At 29.6% G+C, this 25,408-nt stretch overlaps 1 protein-coding gene across 17 annotated transcripts in view; it reads left to right on the plus strand.

Moving 5' to 3' along the window:
- Window positions 1-25,408, plus strand: part of LOC129913044 (protein lap4) — a 335,223-nt gene that overhangs the window by 84,243 nt on the left and 225,572 nt on the right. For all 17 annotated transcript variants that reach the window (XM_055991409.1, XM_055991410.1, XM_055991416.1 and 14 more), the window contains exons 3-5: window positions 18,256-18,424; window positions 21,980-22,225; window positions 22,300-22,467. In XM_055991409.1, coding sequence (XP_055847384.1) covers window positions 18,256-18,424; window positions 21,980-22,225; window positions 22,300-22,467 — 583 coding nt within the window. The remainder of the gene's footprint in view (window positions 1-18,255; window positions 18,425-21,979; window positions 22,226-22,299; window positions 22,468-25,408) is intronic.

A 25,408-nucleotide genomic window follows, 5' to 3' on the forward strand; every position in this document is an offset into this window, starting at 1 on the left:
AAAATAATGGCTTTTTTGGGTGGCTGTGGTTTTGTTTGAATCTTGTAACACTGAAACCGGCACACAACGACCGACGATGAAGAGCGACGTAGTAAGTCAGTGACCCTGAGAATTTTTTTGATTATTTTTTTTTTTGTGAAAATTTGGCTACCAAAATAGTGTGGTTACTGGATGAAACCGTCGCACATAGAAAAAGAGTATTATGCATGGCCATAAAGCTGACTAGCTGACTATTCATTCGACCATTTCTCATTTTGTTTATAGTTTTTTTTTTTTTTTATTTTTTTTTTGTCGTCTTCTTGAAATTGATGCAAGGATTATATCCGGTATGAATAGCCGCAACTCTTTAAAAATCTAAATAATGGTTGGGTGGGCTTTAATGGGGTTTTTGACAACAAAACAAACACACATACTCAACACGATATTTAATGGTGGGAAATATAATGAATCCGCAAGAGAAAATTTTTTTTTTTGTATTTTTGTATCTAACTTGAATTTATTTTGTTGGGAATTAGAAAAGTTTTGGTAACGTGAATAGAAAAGATTTGTATAGTAAATTACTTTGGTTTTTCCCCGAATTTACAAAGATGATGCATATATAAAAAGTAGAATTGATTGCGAATATCAACAATAGTGTAATTTTGTATGCTTTTACGAATGACTTTATAAACAAAATGAAGACTTTACATAGTTTTTTGTAGCAGAAAAGTATTATAGTTTAAAAAGTATAAAAGACAAAGAATGTTATAAACCAAAAAAGAAAACATTTAACTTTACTTCTATGTTTTACCAATAAAATGTCCTCCTTTGCACTTTTTGACTCTAACAAATGGTAGTTTTACCATTCTGAGAGCACTAAACAAAATCTACTTTTCTTTTTGACGTGATTACGTCCTATAAATCCATGAACCATAATAACATACAGCATCCAAAAGCGATGCCATTTTCTCCCGTTCCGCCCTAAATTTTTTAGCAGTGTGGCATAAATTGCAATTAAAAATTAAAAAATAAACTATTAGAGATACAAAAATCTTCTATAGCTTATTTGAAATGGTATAACCTTAAAGTGAATACTTATAAAATATTTTTTTAGAATTGAATCATTAAATAGGGTAAATAGGGGTAAAACGATATTGCAAAAAAGTGGCTATTTACTAAATGCAACGTCGTAGAAAGTTAATATTTTTTTAACGATAGATAAATTTATTGTTAGTCTCACAAGGGTAGGTATTGAAAAAATTAAAAAAAAAATTAAAAATCAAGTTATGAAGGGTTTTTTAAAGCAAAAACATGAAATCGACCTTTGAAAAAGTGGTTATTATGTTTAGGGGGAATTTTGTGCATTGAAATTTGAGTTATATCATTGGAAAGTTAATGAAAAAAAAAATATGAATTAGGTATTGAAAAACACCTACTTTTTAGGGGAATTTTTAGGGTTTTTTAGAATTTTTCTATATGCCAAAAATAGAATTTCTAAAATAATTTTTGACCGAATAACGGGAAAAGCAAGTTCTTTTGTCCCATATTTCTTTTCGCCGATTTTAACAGTTTTTCATTTGAATCTTTTTTTTTTCTTAAATAGGTATGTGTGTCCCTCACAGAATTTGGTAACTTTGTAATCCCAAACGCTTACGGTTTTCGATGAAATGCAGTTCTTGTGAAAATTCGAAAAATCGATTTTTTGCATCAGTATATTGCTTCCTCCGCCCATAATTGATATTTGTTTTTCACTACTCTTTCACTAAAACATTGCCTGATAATAAGAAACAATTAATTGATAAAAATAGAGGTTTCGAGTTATAAGTCACTAGATCTAGATCTCGACTTCTCATAGACTAAAAACTAAAAAGGGTATGGCCTTGAACTTGGCTAAAAAATGAATTTCATTTTCAAAACCAACTTGAAAATTTAGCACAAAAGAGGTGAACAAAAAATTTATTAAATGGTGTTTTGAAATGTAGGTAGATTTCCAAGTATTTTTGTTTTTTTTTTTTCGCTAAAACATTGCCTGATAATAAGAAACAATTAATTGATCAAAATAGAGGTTTAGAGTTATAAGTCATCTCGACTTCTCATAGACTAAAAACTAAAAAGGGTATGGCCTTGAACTTGGCTGAAAAATGAATTTCATTTTCAAAACCAACTTGAAAAGTTAATGACCCGAAGCGAAATATCCGTTTAGCACAAAAGAGGTGAACAAAAAATTTATCAAATGGTGTTTTGAAAGTATACCTGTTTACCTGTTTCCAAGTACACCAACTAATTTTAAACAATTTTCGAAAAATCTTAAAAATTCTATTCAATTTAAGCTATTTAGAGGAAGTTCGTTGCATTATTTCGTGCATTTAATTTCCCTAATTTTAACAAAGTGCACTGAAAACGAAAAAAATTCATTCAAAATAATTGAATTTTTAAATGAACTTGTTAAAATTTAAATAGGTACGGGTAATACCACCAGTTTCCCTATTCACTTTAAAACCTCTAATAATTAAATCGACATAAATAAAAAAAAAGCCACTTCCCACCCCAACCTCTACACCATTATACAATAACAAATTGAAACAAAAAAACCACAACAACCCCTTCTCTCTCTTAAAAAACCGTAAAATCCCCCCTCATAAGTCAGTCCATACCCACAACGTGTTTTCTATAATAAATTTGTACAAATTTTTAACACTAGAAACGCAATCAAGTGCGCAACTAAGTATGTAAATACATATTCTTCTCTCTAACAAGTGCATGTTAATTTTATTAATGCATCTATGGCTTTTTGTTGTTGTTATTGCGTTTTTCCAGCTATGGTTGTTTTGTCTTTTAAAAATATAGTCTGTCAGAGAAATGTTGTAAATAATACAGTTACTGTTTTTTTTTTTTTTAATTCTTAATTTATTTTAATTTTATTTATTTATTTTTTAATTTTTAATTTTTTTTATATTTAAACATTTTTTTTTCTTTTGTTATTTTTTTTTCCATTTTTTCCATTTTTTTCCAATTTTTTTTCTTAATTAATTTGTTTTTTTTTTTTATTTTTTCTTATTTTTTTATTTTTTAAAATTTTTTTATTTTAAAAAATTTTTTTTTTTTTTTTTTTTTTTTTTTTTTAATTTTTTTTTATTTAATTTTTTTTTTTTTTTTTTAGTTTTTTTTTTTTTTTTTAATTTTTTTTTTTTTTTTTATATTTTTTTATGTTTTCATTTATTTTTTTTTTATTTATTTCTTCAATTTTTTCATACATAATTTTGAAGCATTGTCCATTTTTTACTTGCGATATAGGTACTATAGGGCAAGTTTAGGATTCGTAAAAAAAATCGAACTCGAGATAACAATTTTACATGACATTACGATGATGGAGAATGCCAAAAAAGTGGGTCCGGCAATTCTGTCTGTCTGTCTGTCTGTCTGTGTGTCTGTCTCTATCTGGAGCTGCAGCCTAAACGAGTGAAGTGATTTTCTTCAAACTTGGTAGTTAGCAGTTTTTGGTGATTCCCTAGAGGGGAAATTGAAATTTTTTTTTTATGACCAAAACTAACGGCACCTGCCATATAACGGAAATAGAAAAGTTAATTTTTTTCAAAAACGGCTCTAACGATTTTGATTAAAATTTTTGTGTGTAGTACTGCACATAAGAGCCAACTTATTAAATAAAAAAAATATTTTTTGTACCGTTATTAACGGTACCTGTCATAGAACGGTTTTTTTCGTTTCTGAATATCTCGTACAACATTAACCCGATTTAAATGAAAATTTTTATACAAAAGTGTGTAAGTAAAGATAATATTAAAATTTTAGAAAATTTTCAAAAAACGCATTTTTGGTTTTTTAAAAAATATTTCAAAATTTTTTTTTGAAAAATCAATTTTTTGAAAACGGAGTTTTTATGTGTAAATTAATTATTTCTTCAAAATGGCATACCAATTTTTTTTTTGAAAAATGTTAAAACATTTTTATATATAAAAAATTGTTTTTTTAAAAAACGGCTCCTACAATTTTCGAAAATTTTTTTCTAAAAATACCTTTTTATACAAGAAATAAAATGGCATATTTGTTTTTTTTTTTTAAGATAATGTATGACGGAGTTTAATTAATTATAAAAACCGATTTAATTTTTTTATACTACTTATGAAATTTCTTCAAAATATCAAATTTTAAATTTCTTGAATAAAAAGCTTTAACATTATAGTTACTTTAAGCATGAGAGCAAGTACGTGCGACCCCAGTCGTGCAATTTATTTCGCATAAACTTGCAAAGTAAAGGCCCTAAAAGCTACTAGTTTTATTTAAACTTTTTCCAAAATTTAAAAAATATTCAGTGAGGTCCTTCTTTTATCTGACTGATTTCAGTTGCCTAATTTTGTACCTACTTTAAAAACTGTAATACTGTAATATACCAAAAAATATAGCTCGATTTCTCGGACTCTAAAGGGTTTTATGCATCAAAATACTTATGTGGTCCGTATAAATACTATAAAATCCTTGAAAAGTACTTACCTTTCCCCAAGCAATTTCTTTCCATTAAGTGTAAACAATGAGGAAACACTTCACTTACATCGCTGCCGCCTTCACCACACCGCACTCTCATGGTTCAAATCCCATAATAAAACCAAGTACCACAATAATCATACATATGTGACTGTGTGTGTATAAATCTAAACCGTATATTCAAACCCAGAGCTCTAAGTGCTTAATGTTCTCATTTGACGTTTGAATGATATGTCGGCCAATGAACGCGAGCGTGTACACTTCTTTGATTAATCTTCGCACATTTGCATATTGTAAGTAAAGTCTTTTCATATACGAAAAGCAAGCAGCAGAGTGCGAAATGGCGGTGGCGGTGGTGATGGTAATCTTTCTGGTTCGCGAAAATCTTATATTCATGTTGCTGTTGCTGTCTAGGTCGATGACACCTGAGAAGCTAGTAACATGATGATGATGAAGATTATGATGATGATGTGTTGGTTGGTGTTGGCGTCTTCATCGTGAGTCGTCACCGTCGTTATTCACCTGTTAAATGTAAAAAACACAGCTACACAAAAAAAAATATATAAAAATGTATGTCATATACCTTCTAACTGCAATTCATTCAAATTTTAAATCAAGTTAACAAGTATTAAGTACTAACCCAATTTTCTACCTTTCCCTCTTTGCAAAATGCATAAACATGCGGACATAAAAGGGTATGTTTAAAACAGTGCTGTGAAGAAGAATTTTACGAAAAGCAAAAATTGTTACACAGATTTAAATAAAGTTAAGACAGTAAGCTGACCAAACATACATAAGTTGTTGATTTTTGGGCACACAAAACTGATGGTTAAAGAATATTAATTTAGTTACATTTTTTAAAACTAGTTTCTATTGTTTTTGTATGTCCTTTTTTGTAGAACGATTCATTTTCCCCCTGGAAAATCACCTTTTTATTTTAGCTAATTTTTTTCCAACAAATATTTTTTTTGAGGTCAGCGGGCAGGTGAAGTCGCTGTTGAGGATGGGGTAGGTGTCGGTATGACATACCGGCCAATTTTTTTTATTCCAACGGATAAAAGAAAAAAACCAAAAAGTTCCGGTAATCATTGAAACGTTTTTTAACCCACTCTGAATAGAACTTTCTTAGCGGCAAATGCTCCCGCTGGTTATCTTTACGAAACCTTTATCTAAGTAAAATGATGTTTTAGATGGAGTTCCACAAGGAAGCCATATTGGACCTCTTTTATTTATTCTTTTTTAAAGATATTTCATATTCCTTGTAAAATTCTCAATTTCGCTGACGACTTCATTTGTTTTGTTTTTCAACGGTTTTATGAACTCGAAAGATGTTTTAAATGATGCAAACAAATTGGAACACAATTTAACATAACAAAATGCAAAGTGTTGTCTATTTCCAGCAGCAGAAACCCGTAATTACTTTGTTATTTTATAGAAACAAAGGTGTTGATAACTTCAATGATTGATTGATTAAGCTATCATTTAAACCTCATATTGACATTAAAAAAAAAATTGTTTTGGTTTCATAAAGAGGTTCTCAAAAGAATTCAATCATCCTTACAGTTTAAAAGTTTTCTATTGTGCACTTGTCCCTATCAGTACAAAGATAGAAAGGTGATCAGCTTTCTCGTACAATTTCACATTTCGGCTTTTAATTTAGCTCTGCAGGTGAATATATAAAATATTTTTTTACAAAACTCGTTATTAAATTTTCCTCGCATAGAGTTTTTTTATTTATAAATGATGATGAATGTCCAAAACGACTAACCCGATCTCCATAATTTATTTTTTTTTTTTTTTTTGGGAAAATCGAGTTTTCGAAAACAGAGTGTTGAATTTTTTTTTTTTGCAAAACTACTTAGGTTATTCTTCAATGCCATATTTTATCGTCTTAAATATAATTATTTTGTTTTCAGAATTATTTTTTTTTCTCAAGGAAACAGACATTTATAATATTTCAAAATCTGTATGGTACACCTAACATGTGGTTTATTTAAGCAAATTCCAGTTTGCCACTTCTGATTCTGAGTTAAAAAAGCAACATATTACGAAAAAATTCGATTAAACATCGAAACGAATTTAATTGAAAATTAGTTTTTTTTGGGACAAAAATAGTGATGAGTATAGCTCACAAACTAGACGAGATAGAGTAAATCTGCACAGTTTTGAACTCAGCACACTAAAATAAAATAATGTAAAAAAGGATAGGTAAAAAATGTTTTTTTTTTTTTAGTTAACAGAGAATTTTTAGATTTTTTTATGAAAATTTTTGGAACCGTTTATTTTTATAACATTTTTTTAATAAAGATTTTCAAAAATTTTCAAAAAAAAAAAAAAGATTTAAAAAGGATAGATTTTATCAAATTTTATGAAAATCATATTATTGTTTTTTCTAGCAGCTCCAATTTAAATTTTTTTTTTTACATTAAAAGTGTTAATACCAATTTTAATCTTTTGCTTATTCAAAGCGTTTATTTATAATTTTCAGATTAATCATTTTTATAAAAAAAAAAAAACAAAACCGACTTCCATGGATCAGAACTGGGTCTTATGGTTTTTCTCATAGTTTCTTTAGCCAGAACTGAACAAAATCGAAATGGGACCACTCTGCAGATACCAGCTTTCCAAAGAATTATCAAAATTGGTTCACTCAGTCCAAAGTTATGAGGTAACAAACATACAAAAAAAATACAGACGAATTGAATTCCTCCTCCTTTTTGGAAGTCGGTAAAAAAAAAACTTTATCAAACCTCGTGTATTTGGGATCAGTCACTCACATTAGTTTCTCTTTCCAATTTTTGAAATCAAGAAAACACTTTTACTACAGGTGTCTTTAATAAACGTCAAAAAAATATTTTTTTTAATACTTTCAATATTTAAAAAAATATTTTTTGACGTTTATTAGACATTATTTGCCATCTAAACTTAGAAGAATACAATCTTTTGACAAGGCCAGCTTCATAGCTTCATATGCTACGTCTCTTTGAAAATTCTTACGGTTACCAACGTGATGCAATTACCTTAACATTAGGACTCCCTCTCCTCACAAATTTGCAGAAGTGCAAATTTCTTCTGCGTGCATCCAATCAAATATTTACTTGGAATTACACCTGCCTACAAGGCTTGCACGTCTCTCACAATCAATTTGAAAAGTGAAGACCTCACACCTAAAATCTGCTGTGGGCTCTTAGATTTTATGATTTTGACCAAAAAATGTTAAGTTTGTTTTGAAGCCATATCCGTAAAAATTATAAAAAAAAGTGCCTATTTTTTTCCTGAAACAGAAATGATGTGACTGAACTATTACTATTGGGTTCAAAAAAATCCCACAGCACTGTGTCTAATCTGTATGACGATATTAGCGCACAAAGTGCATACTATACTTTAATTGCCACCTGCCTTAAGTAAAAAAGAAGGATTGGGGGTAAGAGTCGTATATGCATCACAAGCACAGTTAACTCTCTTCTATCAATGAAATAAAACTGGATCCACATTGCCTTGCTATAATGTGATCCCATGTGGGCTGAAAGAGTGGGACATCACCATCGCTATGCATGCCGCAGCTTCAAAAGAAATATATATGATGTTTCGATGCAAATCCATGACATTGGCTTGAAGTAAAAAAAGCCCCCACAATCTCTCAGTTCAAGTTGAATTACAGAGGACGAAGATGAAAACGGCTTAACAGAAAAATCTCTTGTCAAATGCATGACTATGGTTTTAACTGTATTTTTTGAAAAATAAAAAAAAAAAAAATAATCTAACAAAAAAAAAAGTTAAAGGAAAGGAATATATAAAGAAGAAAACAAGCGGAGCCTTCTCTTTTTTTCCGTCTTGATTTATGGATGTTCCAATTCTAGACAATTATTGATTTTGTTGTTCGGAATAGAGCTTGGAATAGAAGTAAAAGAAGAAGAAGAAGACAAAACAACACAAAATTTATTTATACATATCGCCTCAAGTGCCATACAGAAATATACACTTCACATCATTTATTGTAAGCTGGCTTGGCAGGAATAGAAGAGGCATCGTCCATATAACAGAGGGAGGCTTAAAGTATACAAGAGTGTACACCTGAATAGCACATTTCACGAATATCTATAAAAATTATATTTTCACCAACATCATAATGATGAAGTGGTTATGTTGTTTTCATAGAGGTTTGTAGGATGTACATAGGTATTGTGTGCCTCTTCCTTTGACAATGGTCTGGAAATATTTATAGGATAAGTGCTTTTGAGACTTTCTCCTCTCTCTCTCTCAATCTTTTTTTTTCACTTATTAAATCAAAAGTACACACTTGGAATAAAACAAAACAAAAAAAGGACTTAAAAGGAATCTGGATTATATTGTTTATTTTTTTTTTTTTTAAATCGATTTGTATTATTTTGTTTGTATTTTGAAGGGGGCACGTTCTTGAAGATATTTGTTATTGTCTTAATTCTAATTATAATTGGGTTTTTAGAAATATCTTGAGAAAATTAAAAAATAGGAAAACTACTTTCTTTATCAGGCTCACTAATGACCGTTCTGGTATCCAATTTTAAATGGAAATAAAACCCATTCATGGAGTCGAAGTATATTAAGCACAGTACTTTTTAATTTTTGATAATGGTAAAGCAAAATAGCCAAGAAAATAAGAATCTGATAAAGAAAGTAGTTTTCCTATTTTTCAAATTTCTCAAAAACTAGAAGGCTTAAGAACATATGGTTTTCAGTATTTCCCATAACAAAAAATGATTGTATTGAATACCTCTACAAAAAATCGTTTTCAATTCTCGGCGCCTAAGTTATCGTACTCGAGCGTTACGAGTTTACGGGGGGTATCTCGAAAAAGGAAGCTAATCCGATTTTGGTAAAAACGGATTATTATTGCTGAGGCCCTCAGGAACAAAGCCTCATTTTTAGTTTTTGTCGTCATTTTAGGTTAACCTTAAGCTGTTCAGGCTCACTGTGTGCTGGTTCAATACTTTCCTTTTAGTGGAGTAACTAAAGATCAAAAATTGGCAATATTAGGAAACCCGGCCGAACAGCTTAGATTTTGATGATCTTTCTTTTCAAACGTCAGTAACTAAAAATACTTTAAAGTCTATAGATTAAAAATTGCCGGTGTTGCCGTTTTGATTTTTTAAATTTAATTGAAGATTTTTGTGAACAAAAACAAATTTTTTTCAAAAATTTTTCTTAAATTTCATAAATTAATTGATGCCAAAAGATTGTCTAGGAAATTCAAGGAAAATAAATATATGGGAGTGAGGGACAATCTTCCATAGTTCAAGCGGTAGATGCAATTTTCTTATTAATTGACTTCAAACACAAAAAAAAATATTTGAACACAACGGCAACACCTACAATATTCAAATATACATTTTTTAAAAGCTAGAAGCTTAGTCATATTTGTAAAATTAAAATTAAGTTAATTGAATGAACGGCTTTTGGAAGAATGGTGATTGAACTCAGATTTTTGAAAAAAAAAAAATTATTGAAAAAATTTTAACATGTCGTTTTTTAAACTTGGTCGTAATATAAAATGCATTTATTTTCAAAGGAAATGTCAATATGTATTACGGTTTATGAAAAAAATTAAAAAGTATTTCATTTTCGAAGAACTTTTTTTAATAAAAGTTTTGAAAAAAAATGTAACTTATTTTTTTTTTAAAGTTCAACATCTAAACATAAAATTATTTTTTATTCATTTAATAACCCTTACTGTTGAAAGTTAAATAGCAAAAATTTAAAGTTCCTATTTACCACAGTCTTTGAGAAAATTAATTATTTCAATGCAAAAATTCAGTTTTAATAAAAAAAAAACCATTGAAATTGAAGTAATTTTTCATTTTTTTTTCAAAAGTGTGATATATATTACCTTTTTTGCTTCGAAATTCAACTGATAATATTTATGGCCAAAAATTTTTTTAAATAAATTCATATTTTATTAGAAAAAGTTTGGAAAAAAGTAATTTTAAATTTTTCTAATAACATTTTTTTTTTAATTCTGAGTTTGAGGACCATTTTTAAAAAAGTCTTGATTAAATTTAGTGGATTTAAATTTAAGAGATAAGAATGAGCTTCTGGCTTTTTAAAAATATATTTTAAAATATTGTAGGTGTTGCCGTTGTTTTCAAAATATTTTTTTTGTGTTTGAGGTCAGAATGTTAGAAAATTGCATTTATCGCTTAAACGATGGAAGATTGTCCTTTACTGCCTTTTATATATTTTCCTTAAATTACCTAGAGAATCTTTTGCTATCATTTGTTTTATGAAATTTAAGCAAAAAAAATGGTTTTGTTAAAAAAAAATTTAATTTTAAAAAACAATACGGCAACACCGCACCGGAAATTTTTAATTACCTACGTTTGAAAAAAAATATCGTCAAAATCAGAGCTGTTCTGCCGGGTTCCCTAATAATTTGCTTTAGTTACTCTACTATTTAGACCCTTTTCTGGTTGTGGGTAGGTAGGTCACTTTTCCACCTTTGCTTTATAAAATAGTTTGATTGAATAAAATAGACAGTGTACACATAAATTCGGCCCTTCACGACTACCAGGTATCGACTCTTTCCACCTTTCGAGCCATCATCGCACAATGGGGCTAAATGGCAAAAAGGTGGCATTAAATCAACCAAATGAGCTGGACACTTGAAATTTGGAACAAATCCTACTTATACAAATGTTAGTTCATAGCCAAAATTTCGAATGGCCACGTCCATTTTTAGGGTTACCATCCATATATTTTTTTAAGATTTTCCAAATTTTTCGGAAAATCCTCAATCAGTTTAATTTAAACTTTGAATGCCTTTTATAAAATAGTAATACAATTATTGCAAATATATAAAAAAAAAAAAATAAATAAAAAATAGGGTTGACAATTTTGAAATTTTGATTTTTTTTTATTACTTTATTACTATTTTTTTTAAATAAATTTATTCAATGAATTTTTTTTAAATATTTTATTATACATAAATACGTATTTAATAAATGAACGAATTAAATAATTTAGATGTCTTTTTCCCTCTCAATTTTTACTAAAAAAGGTGCATTTATAGAAAATGACGTCATCAACTAAAAATGAACAATTCACACAGTGTAGCAAAAAGTAGCAAAAAAACTTTTGATATTCTAAAACTAGACAAAAAACAGAACAAAATGACATATAAAACTTATTAGCGTTTTACGGCGAACGCAACTAAATAACTAAGGCTTTCAGAAGAGAGCTGAAAAACACATTATTTTCAGGTTATTTGGGATTATTTTCATGCTAGCGCGAAGACTTGCTAGTTCTGTTCTGACTAGCTTTAAGATAGTCCAACAGTCAATAGGTTTGCTGTTTTCTGCACTGCCAGTATCCAGCTCTGGACTTCACTACTTTGTGAACATCATCAGTCAAGAAAATTTTCTTAGCCAGCTAATGCCGAATTTTCACGAGTCGATTTCTGCCGTACGTCGAAAATTTTCGGTGTAATTCGACTCGTGTTAACGTAAGCCTCAAGTAACTAAAATGACAATGCCCATAATTTTTCGATTTCTTAGGCTTCTAGTTTGAATTTTACTTTCCAGAAAGCCTTCTGCCTTGATGAAGACTCAGTTTTGCAGGTGGATACAGCAGGTCAACTTCGGTTAGCTTCGATAGCCCAACCAACAATTTTGTTTGAGATCGGTTATGTTGCCTTCGAAAGCTAGTCGGTTTTTAAATTGCGGTCTAATGCTCGCGTATAAATTGAAATAAAAACGGTAGCGTATTATACACTAGTAAATTAGTTCCAAGTAGAACAGAATATTTCTTGCAAAATGTTTAAAGAACATTAACAAAGGGTAATTTTTAAGTTTAGTTTTCTTCGTTTATGTAAAAGTCTATACGCAGTAAATAATAAATATCAAAAGTTTTATTAAATTTGATTAACAAAAATGTGTCGTTTCTCATTTAAGCAATTCGTTCTATTACACACGACAAAAACAAAACGAAAAAACAATAAACACTTCCTTTTTATTTAACACGTATTTCCGTAATCTATTTTCCACTATAACTGTGAGTTAGTAGTTCAACATTAAATTATTGTTATTTATTAAATATCGTGCAGGTTCATGTACCGAAATAGCGTGCAAATTTATGTATATGTTTTATTATATTTACTTAATGGATTTATGCCATGTTGAGAAAAAAAAGTAGTCCTTAAAATAAACGCAATAGGGTTTACATACAAAATCCAGACAGATTGTAGTGAATTTTGGAGAGAACTTATCCGAACATTGAAGCTATTTTTTATAGTTCAGCCAAATTAGGTTTTGACATAGAAAACAAATTAGTTGTTTAAAGGACTTTCTTTGTATTTTATTGCTCCGTGATAATGTAAATATTTGGTCGATGGTGGACTTTCCTTGTCTAAAGCCAGCATACAGTTCACCTAAAAGTTCAATAACGAGTTTGTCTGCTATTCGATTTCTGTAAGCATCCTATCAGTATTTAAGTAGACTTTTTCCCATTTCAAGAATACTTTGCTTATCCTAGGGATGGGATCTAAAACGAAATATCAGTTATTAGCAAACAAATAATAAATTTAAGTCCAAAAAGGGTACAAAAACTAAGAAGCTAGAACTTTAGTAGAGGTGTGCTAAAAAGTGATTTTTAAAGAGCAGTGATAGCAGTGAGCAGCATATAAAAAGAACAGCCACTAATAGCTGCTATATAATCACTCTTTAAATAGCAGTTAAAACTGCAAATTACTCTTTTAATTTAATTTTGATTTGAAGTATGATTGAAAATATGGAATACAAAATAAATAAAAAAGGAACCATTTTAGAATTTTTTAATAAATAATAAATACCTGCACTGAAAAAATGGACTTTAAAATTGAATCGTAAGTTTTAAGAACGGAATAAGTCCATTTTGCAAAATTGTTGAGAAAACGCAAAAAAAATTGAATAGCTTCTGTATTTTATTGTTTTCAGATGTTTGACCTTCAGATAAAATAAAGATTATGAAGATTTAAGTACAATTGGACAAAAATTATATTTCTATCGGTTTCTGGTATAAGGGTTTAAAAGCGTTGGACTTATTCCGTTCTTACAACTTACGGTTTGAAATTTCACCCAAAAGCCAAATTTTATTTAAAACAAAAGTTTTAATGATAGCAATCGATTAACTATTGATAGAGTTTGAGTAATCAAAGCAAAAAAGTGTTATACATAGTATAACAAAAATTTTTGTTGAGGTCTATTTTTTACTTTCTGAGTAAAACAAAAAAATGGGAAAATAAAGATAGGTTCGCATGGTCAGTCTTCGGTTAATTTTCAATGAAAAAACTTTTTCAGCCCAGCATTTTGAAGGAAATTTAATCTTCTGTATTTATTTAGAGCAATGCATATGACTATCTCAGCCCGAAAAAAAATACCGATAAAAAAGCAAAAAAAAAATCAAAAAATCGCTTTTCTTGACTTTTTTCATTTTTTTTTTTGCCTGTTTTGGTATGGAATTTTTGTTTTCTATACAAAATGAGAGAGGCCCTTCATAGTGACCATTTCGTGGGTAAATTTCAGTTCTATCTTCTATTTATTTATTTCTGACAAAAAATAAACATGGCTTAGTCAACCTCAAGTTATACGACTTTTCTGAAACGTTATCATGATTTCAAGTGTCACTATTTTTTATTTCCTAATCCACAACTTACCCTTAAACGCTTTAATGGCAAATTAAAAAACTCCTCATTTGATTTGACATTTCAAAATTTTATGAGACCCGATATTTGTATAGCGCTGTTTCCCACCCCTTTTCCAATGCGCCTTCACTATTGTGTCTCGTCTATTGTGGAATTTTTGCGATAAAGTTAGCCAATAAATTAAGGCAGTTTTTTCGTGAGTTTGTGTAGATATTCCATTCTAATGCGGTCAGGCATTTATCATTTACAATTGACAAAAAAGAAAAAAATAATAAAGTAAGAGAGAAGTTGGAAACCTTTTTATGGTCGCGCGACGGTTTTTCAAAAACGGCACATTGTTTGCAATTCTAAATGATTTCTTTTTTTATTTTTTTCTCCTTCTTGCAAAAAACTCAAGGGTTGTTGACCAAGTACAAAAACCCATTTACTGGTCTAACTGTAAGTTGGTTGTCTGGCTGTGAGTTGTAAAAGTTGTCAAAGAATCCAACCAGAAAAAAAGGAGAACAGAAAAAAAAAATGCTTTAAACTAGAACGAAAGTATCTAAAGGTTTTATGTATATTTAGCGCGCAAGGAAAATGTATCTAATGTTGTTTTTTTTTTTTTTTATTTTTATTTCTTTTGTGTAGGTACTTTTTATAAAAGTTGGTAAGGTATAACGCAACAGATACAGTATCTGTATACAGTTTACACCATTTGGGAGGAGGCATAGGGGAGGGGCAGAGCTATCCGTCACCGATTGCTTGTTGTTTTTTTTTTTTATTTGTTGCCTCTATCCGCCTTTTTTTTATTTCTATGGCATGACACATTTGGGCTTAGGCGATGATGTGAGCATATGAGCCCAATGACCCATTTTATATATTACACAAGAGTTTTTTTTTTTAGGTTTTTTGTTAACGACTATTTTCTACTAAGAATTGGATCACTTTTTGTTGACATTATACCTCTAGATATTATGTGTAATAGGTAGATGTTTAAGTCGATAAAGAAATGCGAATGTTTGAAAGAAGTTTAATGGTTTTTTTTTTGTTTTTATTTTGAAACAAAAAAATTTTAACGTGCAATAGTAGCAACAAGTTATTAAGGGGAGACGAAATACATTTTTATAGAACAATGTTTAGGTCATGGCAATGGATTTTGGATTTACATTACATCTAAGTAGCGTGCGTCACATATTTTTTTATGTGTGTGTTTGTTTGTTTTAAGTGAAATTAAATATTTAGAACACTGACGAACAATTTTGTGTGTAAAGATTTATATCAAATTTCACGCAAGAAAATCACACACCCTTGATTGAAGATTTTTGAGGTTTTTTTTTTTTTTAACATGTCATCGGCACTTTAGATGTAGTAGAAGTTTTAGGTTTTCTTTTACCTACTTTATGGGATATTTAATTGCATTATAGCTATTTTAATCATTAAAGATTATTTTGTTCGTTAAAAAAATCAAGATTTCATTTACGATAAGTCTCAAAATTGATTTTGAGTGTGGTTTGGTATTAACATAATATTTTTGTCATCGTAACTAAGATTCAAATGAGTTCATGAAATTTTACTGCGTAAAATTAGTTTTTTTTTTTTTTTTATTCAAATTCTGTTTTTTGTCCACCTCTACTTCTTTGTCTACCCTACGTTTAGGTTATGCTCATTATACAAAATTTGAACTGAAAAATTCAAAAGTCCTCAAAATAAAAAAAAAAATCATACTAACGTAATTTTTTCATCCACCCAAAATTTTAGTTTGTCCGCCCTTCAAATATTTTGTAGAGCCAATTTTTTTTTTTTTTGGATGAAGTCTGAAAACTGAAAAATCCTCTTAAACGCTCAAATTTGAGATAGACAAATAATTGCAATCTTTGTCCACCTTGAGTTGTTTGTACATACCAAAAATCATCATTCGTCAACCTTCTAGGAAATATTCAAAAAAACAAATTCTGTACTTAAATCCCCAAAAATTACGTTTTTTTTTTCAAAAATTCAAATTTTGACGTTTTTCCACACCCAGTTATTTTAATATACAACAATATTTTTAGAAGATTATATATATGCAATATTTCCTAAAACACAAAAAAAGAATTCCAAACATTTAAGCACATAAACGTAAGCCGTGTGGTTATTTAAAAACTCTAAAATGCATACAAAATAGAGACCAATTTTTTACATTTTAATGTTTTTTTGCATTTTTAAGTTTTTTAGTTAGTCAAAAATTTTCTTTCCCATAAACTTAACAAAAAACTTAAAGGAATGCAAAAATTTTTTGCGATTTGCCATGAAACCCAAACGAACATAAGATTTTTTTTTCATAGAGAATATTCACCAAACATGTTGAATTGATTTTAGGATTTCTCGGAGAAGAAAAGCGATATCGAAATGATTTAAACGGATTTTAAAAGAAAAAACTTAGTTCTTTAAGAAACCGCTACAAATGTAATTATAAAAAATTATCACGCAAGATGACATAACCTCAAAAACTGTTAAAAAAGGGTATTTTTGATTTTCTAACGGTAATATCTCAAAAACTTGATGTGATGGAATTTTTTTGACTTTGGATTCGAGTTCAACATACGAAAAACCATTAGAAAAGTATACCCTGACTTCTATAAAAAAAAACTTTTTGATTAGTGAAATCGAATTGGGCAGAAAAAATGAACGGACTTAGATTCGAATATCTGAAGATCTAAAAATGCCACTAATTTGATTAAAATGCCGTTAAAAAGAGGCATATTTCTTCTAAAAATAGAGTCATTATTTGAGTTTCTACCATTATTATTAACAGAGTTATTAACAAAAACGTGTGAAAAAGTACGTAAAAGTACGTTTTTTCATAACTTATTAAGCTCATAAAAAACGAATAGCTCGATAGAAAATTTTAAAAAAGCTTTTTTCTTACTATTTAGACCCCAAGGAACATTTCTGCATCAAAACATATGGAGTGCAAGACACTTCGAGTAGTGTCGCGTTCAAACGACCCGTGCTATGTAATCAAGTAAAATAAAAATATTTGCATTTTCTGCCAAGACCTCAATTTCTTGCTGCAGTCTATAAATTTGGAAATTTTTTCCGAAATGCAGTACAGTTTTAGGAATATGATGGAGCTATAGTCGGAGTTAATAAATAGTTATTAAGATTGCCCAACCGAGAAAACAATACTGCTGGGCCCTAAAGGAAAAAAAAAATCCTGTTAACTTGGAAAATTTGTTCACTTATGCTTATATTTATTTAGCAGTTCACTTGGGTCTAAAAACATAACAAATAATGTACCTAAAAGTGCTTAACAATCTCAAAAAAGGGTAAATCCAGGATCATAATTATTTTCCACAGAGCTAACATTTACAACCTTGTTATTTTTTTTGTTTTTAATTTGTTTCAACTATGTATTGTACATTTCTACATGTCCTTGTTATACTCCACCAGGTGCCCTAAATTCTATAGTCAGTCGCTTTATTTTTTATTTAAAACATCGATCGAATTTTTCCCCTCTTCCTTGGTTTTGAATTGCTTATCTGACTTTCTTTGTTACTTCACTGGTTGATAAAGCAACAAGGTGAATAAAAAGTGTATAATTTGTATAACAATTATGATATAAATCCTTCAGCTTCATATAGACCCTCTCAAAATCCATTTCAACTTTAAATGCCACATAGTGAGACCCGTTAGTACACTTTAATTTTTTGTTAAAAAAAAGTAATCATTTTGTATTGGAAACACCATAAAAACCCCAATTTTGTCGCATTCCTCTGAGGTCTGAGTACATTGTACATAATATTGCGAGGAATGTTTACTCTTTTTTTTTTTTTTTTTGGGTGTGTAACTAGCCACCAATATGAGTGTTTGATTGTTTGTAGGCATACCTACGTATCACATAGTATATAATATTGATGTTGTGGTTGTGGGCAATAAAATTAAATAAAGTGCACGACTGAGCTCTCTTCTAAATGCCAATATAACACTAATGCGGTTATGTCGCAATAAAAAGGATTATTGTGTTTGATTTGAAAAACGGATTACTGTTTGACATTATTTTTTTTACTTTTTCTTTTTTAATATAAATTTTGAATGATTTTTTTTTTCATCTTCTTATTGAATTGAAGAGATTTGTATTGATACATTTTTTTTTTTATTTTTAGATATTCCAGACATTCCTGATGACATTAAGCATCTACAAAGCCTACAAGTAGCTGATTTTAGTTCAAATCCAATTCCACGATTACCAGCTGGATTTTCACAGTTAAAAAATTTAACAGTGTTAGGTCTGAATGATATGTCATTGACATCACTGCCAGCGGATTTTGGAAGGTAAGTTCAATTGATATAAAAAAATATACCTACCTATATTAAAAAAAAAAAGAAAAACTGAACTTTTTTTAAATAAATAAAAAAAAACAGTTTATTTTAAGGAAAAGACAACTTATTTATAGATTTTGCAAGAATTTTGACTTTTTGGGAGAATCTTTGTCAAATTTTCATAACTTTCTTTTTCAAATGCAAATAACCTTTGGTTTAGTAAAAAATCTGTCAATGCATAAAACAAAAATACGTATGAGATAATGAAAAATATGAATTCAAAGACAAAGTCCTTTCTTAAATTGGTGGACCATTTTTATTTATCATATTTTCAAAAATAGTTTAAAAAACTAAAAATTGAAAAGTTTCCCGATGTTTCAAATGGTTTGAAACACTTTGAAATTTAACTTTGCAGAAATCCATCATTTTGTTTGGAAAGAAAAAACCGGCCTTTTATCCCGTTTAGGTTTTTTTTTTTTATATATAAGTTTTAATACCGACAAAACTGTAGCTCGAAAAAATTCATTAACAACTTTCTCAGAAGTTCAATGTTTAGTATATTTATTTACACTTTATTTTGTCAATCAACATTTTAGTGGGTGTACTTTTCAAGATGGCTAGAGACAGTTTGACCTGTCAAAAATCTCAAAAACTTGTAATAGAAAACGACAAAATTCATTTCGATTGTACGATTTTTACAAAGGGGGCTATTAGTTGGTCGGGCATTCACACCAGAAACTGAATTGAACTACAGATTTGATATTGGTGTTCTTAAATGGCCGGTTAACCTTCTTCATCCAAGGAGAATGGATTGTTCTGCTGCCCTGTAGATGGATGGCCATTATCACTAAAAGATTAATTTAATTCCCGAACATTCCTTTTGGCAAAAGATCGCGACCATGCAAAAAATTCTCCATTTTCGTATTAAATCGGGTAATTTTCCGCTCAATTTTATGCCTCGAAATCAGTAGGTAGGTAGTGTAATTTCGCAAAATTTGCGTTGCAGTTTTTAGTTGCATTTTTTTAAGCAATTTGTTTGCTTTGTTAAAATGTTACTTTATACAACACAAGCAAAAAAAAAAATTAACCCTAGATGACACTTTGCAAAATAATTTAAAGTGCTATAACATTTTTAAAATAGAAAATCCGAAATTTGTTTTATAAACGGTAACGGAGTTACGAATAACAGAGTTACGGGCGACAGAGTTACGGCCGTCAAAGTTACGCGAAACCGAAATTACGAAAAACTAGAGTTACGAATTCTAAAGTTATGTTAAGCTATGACATGTGATTTTTGGATTGGCAACAATTGCGAGGAACGATATGGAATTATGGAAACATAAATAAGAGAATATCTATACGTAGGTGCAATATTAGTTGGACAAATAAGAAGTTAATTTCAATTATGTCCCCCAAACTTACATAAGTATACTTATGTTTTTTTTTTCTATTTCAACGTTTTTGCGATCTTCTCACAAAAACAAAACCATATATGTATATCTATACCTATCCAATCAAAATTTTACAAGATTAAATAACACCCATTTTCGCTTTACTCATTTAGTTCTGACCAATGAGAAAAATGTTAATCTCTTGTTTGTATTACCATAATTCCATATTGTCTTCGCAATTGTTGCCAACCCAAAAATCACATGTCATAGCTTAACATAACTTTAGAATTCGTAACTCTAGTTTTTCGTAACTTCGGTTTCGCGTAACTTTGACGCTCGTAACTCTGTCGCCAGTAACTCTGGTATTCGTAACTTCGTCGGTTTCCTCAAATTTAGTAATAAGACAATTTTGCGAAACAATCAAATACCAACACAAAAACCAGCTAAATAGTTATAAAAAAATTAAAAGTTTGCCAAAAATATAAGGCCGAATGACCCCCACTCCACAATAAAGTCGACCACTTGTTTTTCGTATTGTCTCTTCTTTCGTCTTAAAAGTCGATATAACCATCGACAAGTGTCGGAATCGAGTGCTTCATATGATGTAATTTTGCACCATTTCGCTACAAAGTCGATTACATTAGTACCATCTGAACGTCAATGCCCTTTTTATCAATCTTATCGTAAAAATTGTCAATTAGGTATACATTCTTGGTTTGGTCATCTAACTCCTCTGTTTGGCGCTTGGGCCTCGATACAAATTGACATCGAACTTTTTGCACAAATTTGCGTACCTACAGCAAACGCGTGAGTGCTTCATTTCGGCCAAAACTTCGCACTGTTTGGGCAACACAACATTCACTTTGGAAATAAGTTTTCAATATTTCTCAAGGTTGGTTAAGGTTCAAGCGTTCTTCATTTCGTTCCGCAGTGGTATTATACTAAATTTCAGTAAAGATTTCTAGCAAGAAACAGCTGTCAGTATCAAAATTACCTATGATTTAAAAAGAAACCACAGAATATTTGAAATTGGTTGTCCAACTTTCGTTTGCTAGGATCATTTTATGGCCTAAAAGGTAGGTAACCTACTGTTCCTTACGGACCCTAGGTATGAATACTTCGAAGTAGACGATATAAAAATTTCACCAAGTACTTCAGTTTTATAGCCCCCGCACACTACAAACTTTCTATCGGTCTCTTAGACAGAATGAAAATTGCCACAACACAATTGCCTTCAAACTCAAATATTTCCTAGCGACCCAACTGTTTAGTCGGCTGCTTCTGCGCACACTAGGAGCCCAACCCGACTAAACTATCGGCCGATAGAAAGTTTGTAGTATTGTGTTAAGTTGTCTTTTTTTCATTGGATTCATCCGCTACAATCTATCTTCTTAGGAGTATCTTTACTTTTATTGGAAAGATGATAAGAAACCAGCAGAAACTCTGTAAACCACAGGTATCCCTTCTACAAATGTTTCTCAAAACGAAATTTGCAGTTTCAAAGTGCTTAAAGTTCTATTTGATTATTTACAAAAGATAACAAAAACCACTTCTTTTAATACAAAACATTTAACTTGTAAGTTTTCTCGACAAAAAAGGCAAATACATACGATATTTAATCGTGCATTTTGTTTTTTCTTGCACACTTTCAGCTTTTGACTATAACCTTGCCCTTTCGACGGTCTTCACAAACTTTTTGTTTTTGATTTCTTTACTCGACATGACATCCTTTAGCCAATATTTTCTTTAAATTTAAGTTTCTTGGTTTGTAATATCTATAACCTTGCGGAGTTTTTTATAAATCGCTGCCATGTCAAACAAAAAAAAAATCTTTATGTAGAACATCAGCCCTAGAGATAAATTCTAGTCATGTTTGTTGAGAAGTTTTCCTCTCAAATAACACAAAAGCAAGTTTTTTTCCTTGTAATTAAAAGAAAAAAAGAAAACAATGTTCTAGCTATCCCGATTTTTTTGTCTGTGATGTAGTTGCAAACTGTTTGTGGTTACGACAGCTGAAAACTTTAACATTTTTATATTCTTTGTACCTAATCCTCAAATAGTAGAAAAACTAAAACCTTCACTTACTCTAAAAAATTAGAAGGTGGAAGTTTATTTTTTCAACTTTTTTCTCTTATTTCATCACAATTGATTGTTTCTTCATCTTCTTTTTTTTCAGTTTAACACAACTTGAATCCCTGGAGTTGAGAGAGAATTTAATAAAACTCCTCCCCGAATCAATTAGCAGACTAACAAAATTGGAAAGACTCGATTTGGGTGACAATGAAATTGAGGATTTACCCCCACATTTGGGGTATTTGCCAGCACTACAGGAACTTTGGTTAGACCACAATCAATTGCAGAAATTACCACCTGAAATTGGTTTGTTGCGGAATTTGATTTGCCTTGATGTTTCTGAAAATAGGTAAGTTGTCATTGTGAATGACAATAATAAATGATGATGATGGTTAAATAAAATATTTTATTTTATATTTATAGACTTGAAGAACTGCCCGAAGAAATTGGTGGCCTGGAAAATTTAACTGATTTACATTTATCACAAAATTTATTAGAATCATTGCCAGATGGAATTGCTAAATTAAGTCGTTTAACTATTTTAAAATTGGACCAAAATCGTTTACAAAGTGTAAACACAACTATTGGAGCGTAAGTTATTTTATTTTTTGTTTAAATTATATGAAATTATTATTGGGTGGGTGTAGTTTAAAGAAGATAACCTATATTTTTCTATCTAAACGTTCAATGAAAAGAAAGGGATATAGAATCCATTGACCTTAATGTTGGAAATTACATATACAGTTCTTTTGATTATATAGTCCTTTGAGCATAATAAATTATAGATTACTTTTTCAATGGAGAAAGTTAGGTATTATAGAGAATCTTTCAAATATGATATATTTTTTTTAAGTTACTTTCTGATGCCCATCTTGTTTCTTACAAATCAAAAGATTGAGGTTTTTTATAATCATTTATGCCAAGGTTTTTCGTTTGCGGCCGTTACTTGGATATATTTTTGAATAAGAAGGCTTTAAAGGACTAAGGATTTCTTTCTTCTGATTTCGCAAGGGCATTTATTATATCGAAGTCGAGGACATTTGATAGAAGATTATTTTTATGTCGCTCAAATTTTGTGAATAAAAAATTTATTTTGTTTAAGTTTCTTGATAATCGTAGCAAAGAAGTGTTCCTTTTATTGCATTGAAACAGATAAAGTTGTTGGGAAAGAAATCTATAGACTAAATCAATAATTGCGTGTATTCTAGCCAAATCGAAATTTTGTTCAATTTATAATGTAAACAATAATAAAATTTCCGTTTAAAATCTCTACTTTTTCTGCTCGAAAAAATACATTTGAAGGGTCGAGGGGGAAAAACAGCACATGTCCACTTTTTTCAAAAAAAAAAAAAAAAACTAATGATGAGGTCTTGTAGTATTTACTGAGCATTATTGATGGCATCCTTACTTTTATAAAACAAATTTAAGTCATAATTTAAAAAATAAATAAATTTTGTGCTTTAAGTACTAAGTTTTATGGAGAACAAAATTTTAAAATGAGAAATGAGTTGGAATTGACTTTAACTGTTCTTCCCCTGGACCCTTAATTTGAATCTTGTGTTTATGCAAGACCAGGTTTATAACTGATTTTTGGTAATACATAATTACTTACGTTTCTTACACCTAAAACAAAACACCCAGGCACCTAAAAAACACTCTTTCGCGCGAAAACAGTTATAGACTTATTTTTATTCCTAATTCCCATGGCAAAACAACATTTTTAATAAAGTTCGAAAGGGTACCATTTATACCATAGATTTTATGGGACTTATGGCGGATTTTCCTTAAACAACAACACTTTCCCCTAAAATATTATTATTAAAGATTGCTTAGATTCTTGTTAATTAAACATTTTGCCTATTTTTTTTTTTTTTGGCGGTATCATTTCTGAATTGCATCGTTTCTTAAAAAAAATTATATCCTTCCATTAAGATAATTTTCTAGACTCACCATATTTAAAAAATAAATAAAATTAGGTAGGTATGTTATGAAATTTCAAAAAAACAAAATTTGTTCCACTGTGCTTTAATCAATAAGATGTCCGTCATAGATGTCCATACATATAAATTTTTCTAGAGTGTGTATACTAGAGATGCCGCGAACATTGATTTGGCCGAATACCGAATATTCGGCCACATTCCTCGGCCGAATACCGAATATTCGGCCGCCAAATATTCGGCCAAGGACACTCAGAAAAAAACGTTGGTAATTAAAAAAAATGTATAGGTACTTTGTCTCAAGAATAGATGTGGCTTAAAAATTCCCAACAACATCGTATTGTAACTATGAATAACTGAACTACTTTTAAGATAAATGTCTGAATACACTACCTACTACTGCAAAAGGTAGACATCTAAAATCGAATTATATATGAGGACTGTTCGCCAAGATCGAACGGCGGACCCATACAAGTGGTGGTCAACACATACTACAAAATTACATATTTTGAAAACATTTGCAAAAGTCTACCTTTCTTCTCATGGGACAAGTGTTTACAGCGAAAGACTATTTTTCGAAGCAAGAATAGTCTACGAAGATAAACGTAATCGTTTACTACCAACATATGCGGAACCAATAGTTTTCATTCACCACTACTTGCCTTTAGTAGATTATGGATTATGAAACGCACCCAATTTACAATGAAAAAGTAGATTTTCCAAGATTACAAAAGGAAACTCCTAAACAAAAATGTTTTTTGCAGAGAAAAAAATCAAACAAATAAAATCAATTTTTATTACACAAATCACTTTTGCATTTATTTTAAATTAAAAGATATTAACTAAATATATGCACAAATATGCGATTGATTTCACTATTACAAAAAGTAGATGCATGGCTAATTTTCCAAAATACACCAGCTATTATTTTTCAATAAAAAGTTTTTTCTCTATGACATTTAAACAAACTTTTGAAACAGAAATAATAATAAATAACGACATTTTTAAAGTAAAAACTCAAGTTTGCTCGAAAACTTCTGATAATTCCTGAAGTTGAAAAAATTAAAGTTGATAAACTTTAGATTTTAAAATTGAAAGTTAAAAACGTCAACTTTCAGTGAATGAAAACAATTTTTCAAGTTGAGAATAAAAATCCTCGAGTTGTGTTCAACTTCGAGTGAATAAAATCGCCCTATATGTACTAATATTAAATTTTTTTTAATAAAACACGCATTTTGGTATAATAATTTGTCTTTTTTCTTCTTTATTTGGTATTCGGTATTCGGCCGAATAGTTAAACTATTCGGCCGAATACCGAATACCTGAAAAATAGGCCGAATACCAGTAGGTATGCAGTTTCATTTCTCTTTTGAGAGGCATTTTTAGAAAAAAAAATTCAAAATCGTTAGCCGTTTAAAAAAAACACAATTTTTATAAAAAAAATTGGATGGAACATCTAAAACCAAAATTTCAAATTCAAAATTCGAAAATTTGATGAAAAAAAAATTCAATAAAAAAACAAATTGAAAAATTAATTTTTACAAAATCAACTACAACAAATACATCCGTCACCTCAAAAGTCAGATGTTAAACTA

Source organism: Episyrphus balteatus, chromosome 3 (genome assembly GCF_945859705.1).
Source record: "Episyrphus balteatus chromosome 3, idEpiBalt1.1, whole genome shotgun sequence".
NCBI lineage: Eukaryota > Metazoa > Arthropoda > Insecta > Diptera > Syrphidae > Episyrphus > Episyrphus balteatus.